General features: G+C 38.2%; 1 protein-coding gene across 1 annotated transcript; it reads left to right on the top strand.

The window, feature by feature from the left end:
- LOC109711507 (thyroid adenoma-associated protein homolog) lies at nt 993–10,066 on the top strand. Its single transcript, XM_020234592.1, has 6 exons — nt 993–1,252; nt 2,153–2,227; nt 2,354–5,614; nt 5,973–6,235; nt 6,467–7,000; nt 7,497–10,066. Exons 3-6 carry the CDS (start codon nt 2,378–2,380, stop codon nt 9,874–9,876), a joined length of 6,414 nt encoding a protein of 2,137 aa, XP_020090181.1. The 5' UTR covers nt 993–1,252; nt 2,153–2,227; nt 2,354–2,377; the 3' UTR covers nt 9,877–10,066.

The raw sequence follows: 10,638 nt of genomic DNA on the forward strand, positions 1-10,638 counted from the left end.
TATGCTTTTCATTTTAGTCACCAAACATATATGAATTGGTAATCCTAAAGAAGGCTTCTTCTTATTTTGGAGGGTTGTGGGGTCCACACAAATTTTTTAAGGATTAATTTATATAATAATAGAATAATATTATTAGATTATTTATTTGGTAGTTGAATTTTTTTACAGTATAAAAAATATCTATTTTGATTTCGAATGCCTTTTGATTAGTCATATTTTTTGTGCTTCTGATAATAACCTACTGATTTTTTCACTAATTTAAAATTTATGAATCAAATACTTTAATAGTTATATGTATGATGATAAAAGTTAACCAGGGCACAATGAGGACGCTTTAGCCAAAAATACTAAAGATAGAAAAATATTATTTATATTTCTTAATACTGTAATGAGCTTTTATTTTATTTTAAACTGACTTATTCATTTTACTTATTAGGTTTAAATATTTTTAGAAAGAAATCTACTTTAATTTCATTCTTTAATTTATTCTTTAATTTTTAATTATTCAATACTGCGATAAATAATATTTAAAAATATTAATGTATAATAGGAAAAAAAATGATGTTAATAGTTATAATAATTTACTGTTGTATTGTCTTCCAGCCGCATCGTGCTAAAATAGCAACTAAAAATATTAAGTTTGATTGAATTTTTAAATAAAGTTATTAGAATACTTTAACTTTATAAATACTGAAAGTTAAAATTATTAATAAAAAATAGCTTTTATAATATATAAAGGATATATAAGTTTGTTTTATATTTTTCATTATAAAATTTTTTAATTTTAAAATTTTAAAAAATTATATATATTAATTTACTGAAATATTATTTACCCGCCGCGAAGCTTTATGATTGAGTTTTAATAATTTTATTTTTTATTATGAAAAATGAAATTTAAAAACTCGTTGGTTAATTCAGTAATATTTTCACCGTCGACCTGATTTTTAAAACATTGGGCTAAACCCAAGCTGCCCCGCTCCCACTCACCCAGACCGTCCCCGACTAAACCCTAAACCTCTCTCTCTCTCTCTCTCTCTCTCTCTCCTCATCTGAGAGGGTTCCCGCACAGTCGCGTAGAAACCCTAAACGGCCGAACAACGCTCTCGCCCTCGACTCCTCGATCGCCATTGTTCATCGCCCTGTCGCGCTCTTCCTCCGTCCTCGCCTTTTGCTCGGAGGTGGACGACGAGATCGAGGAGGAGTTGGTGGCGATATCTAGGGTTAGCTCTCCTTTTGAGCACCGGATCTCTAGGTGAATCCTCTCATCCAGTTGCTCTGTTTAGTTACTTGAGTAACAAGCTGTAAATAGAAGTTTCTAATTTGTCACTTTGAGTAGTAGCCGCATTGCATCACTTCTATCTGATCAAATATTTGTATCGTAAAAGTGCTGTTAAAAGGTTTTAGATCACAATTCTATTTTCTTTCTACTCGGTGAAAGAAGGAGAAGTGTGTAGAATGCCCACTTTTGTTTATTTATGACTTTAGTTTGATTAATAGTGATTTATCTGCTTTGTTTGGTTATATTCTTGTAAATCATATTCAGGTTGTACGGTGTTTTACCTTTTCTTGGATTTGATAAACAAAAGTTTTAGATTGCTTGATATAGCTTAATTGCTATTTGTGGGGACATGGCGGAGCTTGATTGCTTTTTGTGGGGAGATAAGGAGATACTAATATATATTGTGAGGGATTAAGATGATGTATTGTATTCTTCGTTTATTTTATTGTGAGTTTCATGTTAAGATTGCATTTACACTTGTTAAATTTTAGATTTTATTTAATAAAATATAGGCATATGAAAATTTAAACATGAGTGTGAAACTTCAGTTGTATTGTTGCTGTCTAATTCATATTTATATGTGCATATTAATATATATTATTATTATTTCAATACTATCCGAATACAAATCCAATCAACATTTGAATCTGATTTGAATATGTTTTAAGCGGATTTGGTAATGATAATTTAACATCCGAAGCATATCCGTATCTGAATTTGTTTCCAAAAATAAAATATGGATGCGGATATAGTTTTGTCAAATCTCTGACCGTATCTGATTTGTTTTCACCCCAACTGATAAGTTAGGTGCGTATATAAGAATCTAACGTTGCTCTCCATTCCCTCTCTTCCCTCTCTACTCCTTTCTCGCAGGAAGAGGACAAATACAAATAAAAGGATCAGAATCCTCAAAACGTAGTGATCTTCACTCAGTACAATTGTTTGCAGGTGAAATTTCCACTATCAGTGTAGTACTATTCTGATATTTTTCTCATTTTTTGCCATTTTCTACTTGAAATTTGATTTAGATTCAAAAATAAGCACAAAGTTCTGATTTTACTGTCACCGCAATAGGAAGAGCAAGAAAAGGAGGTAAAGATGTCAGGAAAATGGCGAGCTTTGCAACATCGCCACCGATACACTTACACGTCGGTCGTGTTCCCCAAATCCTTCTTCGAATCCCTCGATCTCGTGCCGCCGGAGATCTTCTCCTCCATCGATTTTTTCCCCCAATTGAAGCATTTGATCTCCCTTAACTCCACTTACTCCCAAATCTCTGAAGTGAAGAATCTTTCGTTTGCTTTCTCCCGGCTGCTCTCCTCTCCGGAAATGTCTGATCATGTTGTAACAACTGCCACGCGGCTTTATCTAGAAATTCTCTTTCTCGAGAACTCTTTGCCGCTCCATCGGACGCTGATTTCTGCTCTCACCAAGAGCCGAAAGTTCCTTCCCATGATTGGTGGCTGCTTTGCCGCCCTTTGTGAGGAATACGGAAACCCTAATAAGAAAGGAAAGAAGAGATTCCTGGTTTCCCGGGCAGCATTATCTCTAATTGGGTACCCAAAATTAGGGTTTTTGAATGAGGCTGTCGAGAGGTGTTCGAACATAATAGCAATGGATGTGGCTACTGGCTTGGAAGGAGTTCTATTGGATATACAAAGAGGTTCCCGGCCCTCACCAGTAGTTATGGAACAGTGCCAAGAGGCTATGTCTTGCTTGTATTACCTGCTTCAGAGGTATCCATTCAAATTTTTGGGGTTGGAAGAGGATTCAAATGTCTTCAAGAGGGTTATAAGGACCATACTTGGTGTTCTCAAGTCGTCGGCTTTTTCGAGAGACTGTTTAGTTGCCTCTGGTGTGGGCTTCTGCGCAGCAATTCAAGTATTTATGAGCCCCATAGAGCTCTCACTTTTTATTTCAAGAGTATTTTTTGGATTTTGCTCTCAAAATGAAGAGATTGTGGATTTGAGTGTGAAGAAAATTCTCCCAGATAGCGATTTAAGTTCAGAAATTGCAGATTTCTCGGTTTTGAGTAGACTTTGTTTGCTCAGAGGGATTCTAACGGCGATACCGAGGAGTGTACTCAACATGCAGCAGGTCCATTCTACTAGTGGATCTTCGTGGACTATGTTATATAGTGGGATCTTGCCTGAGCTCTGTAACTATTGCGAGAATCCCGTTGATAGCCACTTCAATTTCCACGCCCTAACAGTTACCCAGATTTGTTTGCAACAGATAAAAACTTCTATATTGGCAGACCTGGGCGACTTCTCCGGAGACTGCAATCTTATTTCAGAAGAAGTGATCGGCCGTATTGTGAGGATCATATGGAACAATCTGGAAGACCCTTTGAGTCAGACAGTGAAGCAGGTGCATCTTATTTTTGATCTTCTCTTGGATATCATATCATCCCTTCCATTGGCCAAAGATAATAATGGAAGCAAGCCGTTTCTGTACAAGATTGCAGGGGACCTTCTTGTCCTTGGTCCCCGTTGCAAGGGCAGATATGTTCCTTTGGCTTCTCTCACTAGGCGGTTGGGTGCAAAGTCTCTCCTAAACTTGAATGCTAACCTTCTTTTTGAAACAGTATACAGTTACATAGATGATGATGTTTGCTGTGCTGCCACGTCATTCTTGAAATGCTTCCTCGAGTGCTTGCGTAATGAGTGTTGGAGTGATGACGGTGTTGATAAAGGATACGAATCTTTCAGAGTTCTATGCCTGCCTCCCTTGATGCAGGGACTTGTATCCGGTCATTCGAAACTCCGATCTAACCTGAATACTTATGCTCTTCCTGCTGTTATTGAGACTGACTCCGATAGCATATTCTCAATGCTTGCCTTCATTTCTGTTGGGCCCGGGACTGGAGAGAGTAAATTCAATGCGGATCTGAAGACTGACCAGTGTATAGCTGCACTAGTTTCCCTTCTCAAGGTGTCACGAACCCTTGCTCTTCTTGAAGGGGATATTGATTTGGATAGCGATCCATCATCACAAACATTATCGCAAAAGAAAGATGCAGAAAAGTTTGCTGCTTTATCTATCAAAGGAATTAATGTGAGAGTTCTTGTCAAATGGTTTGTTTTAGCGCTGACCCATTCTGATGAGAGCCTGAGAATAGATGCGGCAGAATCTCTCTTCTTGAACCCCAAGACATCTAGCCTTCCATCCTCCTTTGAGCTCAGGTTGGTGAAAGCAGCGGTGCCTTTGAATATGAGATGTAGCTCAACAGCTTTCCAGATGAAGTGGACTAGCTTATTCAAGAAATTCTTTTCTAGGGTTCGAACGGCATTGGAGAGGCAGGTAAAGCAAGGCCTTTGGTTGCCATTTGCAGGTATTGGTGTTAAAAATTGCGGCGATTATGCTAGGAATGGAGAGGTCTCTAGAGCAGAGGACCTTTTTCAATTTGTGAGGTGGCTGAGTTGCTTTCTCTTTCAATCATGCTATCCTTCTGCTCCGTATGAGAGGAAAACCATGGCCATGGAACTTATTCTAATAATGCTTGATGTTTGGCCTATAAAACTGCCTCGAGGAAATCACGGTCTCAATCCTTATACTGAAGTTATTACATCGCCAGATTCGACATTGTCGTTAGCAGGATCTATTGTAGATAGTTGGGATAGACTAAGAGAAAATTCTTTTCGGATTCTCTCATGCTTTCACACTCCACTTCCTGGAATTTCCTCAAATAATTCAGTTAATGATCTGATCAGGTGGGCCAAAACACTGGTTTGCAGTCCACGAGTCCGAGAAAGTGATGCTGGTGCCCTAACTCTGCGGCTTGTATTCAAGAAGTATGTTGTCGAGCTTGGTTGTCTTGTTGATAATTCTGGAAATATTGACCTCCTCAAGACAAGTCAAGCTGAAAATGGATACCCACAAGTTTCTAAATATGGAAACCATATTGTACAGTACATTTCATCACTAGTTGAATGGCTGCGTGCTGTTGTTGAAGAGGGTGAAAGGGATCTTTCTGAAGCATGCAGGAAAAGCTTTGTTCATGGAGTTCTGCTCACACTTCGATACACATTTGAGGAGTTGGATTGGAATTCTGAGGTGCTGTCAAGCAGCTCTGACTTGAGGCGTTTATTGGAGGAGCTTCTTGAGCTTATTGTCCGTATAACTTCTTTAGCCCTATGGGTGGTTTCTGCTGATGCATGGTATATGCCCTATGACATGGATGATATGGTAGATGACACCGCATTTTCCCCAGACGAGCTGATAGAGGAGGACCAAACTGAATCAGAACCATTAGACAAGAATTTGAAATCTGAGGATAATGCAAGACCAGCAGAGCATGTTGTTATGGTTGGCTGCTGGCTTGCTATGAAAGAGGTACAGAACTTCTAGCTAATTTGTTATTTGCCTGCTGTTCCTAAGCTTACTCCTGTTAGTCATAACGAGCTCTTTTATCTATTTTTTCCATTTAATTGTTAGGTTTTGTCAAATAAGCTTTTGAGAACTAATCTCCTAAGTTTGCTAAGACTTATATGGTCTGTTAGAATTCCAATCAAAAGTTTAGCTGATATGTAGCTGATTGGTTTTTATGGGCAATTTGAAGTTTCTGGTTGTTACAAATTTCTCCACATTTAAAGATGTTCACTATGAGAAAATGAACAACAATATATGTTAGATGCGACTTCTTTTCTGTTTTTCAGCATGTAATTAAAGAATATCTTATACTCTTTTTCAGGTAAGTCTTCTTTTTGGAACCATTATTAGGAAAGTTCCACTGCCTAGCTGCACAATTTCAAATTCATCTACAGATGATTGTTCCCTTAATAATGTTGACGAATCTGCAATACATACTGAATTGCTTGACTTGGTACAATTGGAGACAATGGGAAACCATTTCTTGCAAGTTCTTCTTAAAATGAAGCATAATGGTGCGATCGATAAGACAAGAGCTGGATTTACCGCTCTTTGCAATCGACTTCTCTGCTCAAATGATTCAAGGTATCTTTCCCCTGTTTATTGCTGCTGAAAAGAATTTCTATTGGGATTTTATGTTGTTTTGCTGCAGTTTTAATATGATACAATCTATATCTGATACTTAATATCCAACTCATGTGGTTCTGTTCAACTAATTACTTACCATGTTAGTTTTTAGAACATGTCTACTTTTCTGATTAAACCGGGGTAATATCTTAGTGCTTGCACAACTATTCTCCTACCTTTTCTTGTCAGGCTTTGCAAAATGACCGAGTTGTGGTTGGAACAACTGATGGATAGGACCATTGCTAAAGGGCAAACAGTGGATGATCTGTTAAGGAGGAGTGCAGGAATTCCTGCTGCGTTTATTGCTCTTTTTCTAGCAGAGCCAGAAGGAACACCAAAGAAGTTACTTCCTAGGGCATTAGAATGGCTAATAGGCATTGCTAAGAGGTCTTTGTCCCCTATAAATGAAGGCAATAACCAGAAGGCAGAAGTTGAAAATGCGTTGATCTCAAAGATCCGAGATGAGGGTGTGGTCCCCACCGTGCATGCATTCAACGTACTTAGGGCCGCCTTTAATGATACAAATTTAGCGGCAGATACATCTGGCTTTTCTGCAGAGGCTATGATACTTTCGATACAGTCATTTTCGTCTCCTTACTGGGAAATACGGAATGGTGCTTGTCTTGCATATACTGCATTGGTTCGTCGTATGATAGGATTCTTCAATGTGCAGAAGCGTGAATCAGCGCGGCGTTCGTTGACTGGAGTTGAGTTCTTCCACAGGTAATGCTTTACAACTTAAAAGATCTTTGTGCTTTGATTCTCATAGGTTTTCCCTTCGTACGCCTTATCTGTTCATTAAAGCATATTTAAAACCGACGACAACTATTGCTAGACATTGCTTCTACAAATATATGTAACCTGATAAAAGTGTAAGTAGAAGGGCACAAAAGTAATTTCTGTTTAAAGATGAAGAGTCCACTCGTTCTCTNTGCGTCATCATCTTTTTTTTTCCTAATGTGAATCTACACCATATGTCTAACTTATTAATTACTATGATGTATGTATGTATGTATATATACATATGAACTAACTAGGCTTGAATACTTTCAATCTTTAATACTTCTAAATGCAGGGCAATCATCCTTTTTTTTTTCTTTTCTTTTTTCTGGTTTGTGTCCTTGATCTCTTGAATACTGGTTGTTATGATTATCTTGACTCTGAGGTAAACAATGCTTAAATTCTTTTTAAACTGAGATTTGATGATGAACTCATGTAGGTACCCAGCTCTTCATCCCTTTATTTTTGACGAATTGAAGATCACCACCAAGCTGCTGGACGACGGTATTTCCAGCAATATAGAATCAAACATTGCAAAAGCCATACGCCCTAGCTTGTGTCCCATTCTTATTCTTTTATCCAGGCTTAAGCCTTCACCAATCAGTTCTGGAACAGATGGTGCTCTCGATCCCTTCTTGCTAGTCCCTTTCATCCAAAAGTGTGCTACCCAAAGCAACCTTCGAATTCGTGTTCTTGCATCAAGGGCTCTAACTGGTTTGGTATCTAATGAGAAATTACAGTATGTTATTAATGAGGTGGGCCATAGTTTGCCTGTTGGGAAGCATCATTTGGTTTCATTTAATTCGATTCATGGGCTTCTGTTGCAGTTATCTTCTCTCCTTGATGGCAATTTGAGAAATCTAACTGATGTTATTAAGAAGGATCAGATTCTTGGCGAACTAATCCATGTGCTCTCCGACTGTTTGTGGCTTGGTAGTACTACGTCATGCCCCTGTCCTACCCTAAACAGCTCATTTATCCGGGTACTGGATCTGATGCTTGATGTTGCAAGAATGGGCGCCAGCAGACATGCTGTTGTAATCCAAACTTTGCTTTTTGAGTTAACCTCTCAATGCTTAAACGGTGAAAATTCTTGTGAATTGACTTTTCATGATCCAACGAAAATTGAGCTTCAAAAGCAAGCAGCTTTGTCTTATTTCAGTTGCCTTTTGGGAGGAAATTCTGAAGCCACTGCAGAAGATATCCAGCTACAGAGATTTAATCTGCAATGTTCAAAGTTGTCAGAGATGCCTGAAGTGGAAATGTCCGTCACCGAACTTCACGAAAGAATTGCATCTTGTATTTCTAATTCTGCATATGAAGTCAGGGCTGCGACAATGAAGAGTCTTCTTAAGCTCGCAAAAACTATGAGACCTGGTGAGGGTGAAGGCGCTATGCACCAGTGGGCGAGGCGTAATCTGCTGTCTGTTCTGATGAACCATTTATTTGTGGAAGAGAACCCAAAATGTGTGTATTACATTCTAAAGGCCATCTTCTCGTGGAGTACTAAACTAGGAGAGCCTGTCAATCGTGGAGGAAATTTTGAATTGGTATTTCATTTTTGGGACAGGCTGGTTCATTTGAACAGCATCATGACACAGTCAAAAACCCGCGAAGTTATTATTCGCTGCATGGCTCTTTGTGTGAAGCAGCTTGTGAAGTTGGTTAGGAGCTCTATCTTCATTAACCAATCTCAGCAAGAAGAGACCGCAACTGTCTGTGGCAAAGCCAACCAATCTGCGAGATCAGTGGTGGCTATTGAAACGATTAATTCTTTTATCAAGCTAGTTAAAGGTCACAGTGCACCATCTGAACCTGTGAATATGAGAAGGGCTGCTGCAGAAGCCATAATTGCGTCCGGGCTGCTCGAAGAAGCTGCTTATGCTGCTTCTTTTGTGTCTAATAATCAAATTCCATTAGAATCAGATGACTGTGATATTGAGGAGAAATGCACCAAGGCCACTGAAGAGGAAATCACAAACCTCTATGCTTACATGATATTAGATGTATGGTTCACATGTATTCAATTGTTGGAGGATGAAGATGTGGTGCTTAGACAAAGACTTGCAAAGGACGTTCAGAAGTGCATCATAATCTCAAGTGGATCGAGCAATAATGACTTATGTAGCGATGCAGTGCCAACACAAGTGGATAGGGTCATTGAATTAAGTTTCGACTTTTTAGCTTCAGTGTTTGGCCACTGGCTCGAGTACCTAAGTTATTTATCGAGGTGGGTTATCGATACTGCCGGTTCTTTGGAGTCCCGTGGAGATTTAGTTCGACAGATATTTGACAAAGAAATCGATAACCATCACGAGGAAAAGCTGTTGATTTGTCAGATCTGTTGCTCTCACCTACAGAAGCTGTCAGTGTCTAATTATAGAGCAGCTCGTGACCACCCAAAAATGGAAGCAATTTTCCTGAATTGGAGACAAAAATTCTTGCAACAATTGATGTCAATTGCGAGTAGCTTTTTAGAGAACGACGGAAGAACAGAGTGGATTGGAGGCATAGGTAACCACAAGGATGCTTTCATATCAGTGTATGCAGACTTACTCGGCCTTTTTTCACTAACACAGTACAGAATTGATGGATATTCTTCAGCAGAACAATTAAGTGATGCAGATAAGCTTTATTTATCAGAGTTCTCGGAAGTCGCAGGAATTATCGGACCATTTCTCAGAAACCCATTAATCTCTAACCTATATTATTTAGTGACTCAGTCACATGAGAAGATGCTTGGACCTCTGCAGGCTCCACAATGTCAACAAGATTGTTTAGTCTGGGATGGTTTTGATCCTTATTTTCTTCTCAGGTGACAGCAATTTTTTTGTATCATTAATCTCTGTTGTAATCTTTGAGCCAATTAATCTTCCATGGAGAAATTATAGTGTAGTTCTTTCAGATTATACTAGGCCATTTTCTGTATCATATGTTAATAAGTGCTCATTTTACAAGTGAAATTAAAATATCAATCCCATGGTGAGGAAACTGCAGCGGCTTGTGTTGTATTGTGTGAAACCAATTTACTATCTGTGCACGATATTCGGTTATTTGACTCAGATGAATCCTACGTGGACATGTTCTTTAACTCAATCAAATGCTTTTGTTTCTCAAAATCAGGTTTTAGCTTTTATTGGCCCAATTAACTTTTGGATTCTTTAGATTCATATTATCATCACCACCAAGTAGTAAACCCTAGGAATCAAATAGCCTAAAAGTTGAAAGTATATGCTTCTAAAGCATAGTAATCACACACACACACACACAAAAAAAAAAAAAAAAAAAAAAAAAAAAAAAAAAAATCATAACAGAGTAATCAAAATTGGAAGAAACTCTAGTAATTACCAGAGTAAATTTCTACATCACGCTTAATTTGGCGATAAATAAACCAGACCTGCTTTAGGTCTCCGTCAACAATGGCGGAACAAATCTAAAATTCCACGGAGTCTCTTTTTCAAGTATATGACCTAAAAACTTTGCTGTGTCATATTTGCACTGCATCAACAATAACAACCAAATCACATCTATCCATTTAGAAAAAATATAGTATAATAAAAATATTTTTTTTAGAATTATGA

The sequence above is a fragment of the Ananas comosus genome, linkage group 6, assembly GCF_001540865.1.
Source record: "Ananas comosus cultivar F153 linkage group 6, ASM154086v1, whole genome shotgun sequence".
Lineage (NCBI taxonomy): Eukaryota > Viridiplantae > Streptophyta > Magnoliopsida > Poales > Bromeliaceae > Ananas > Ananas comosus.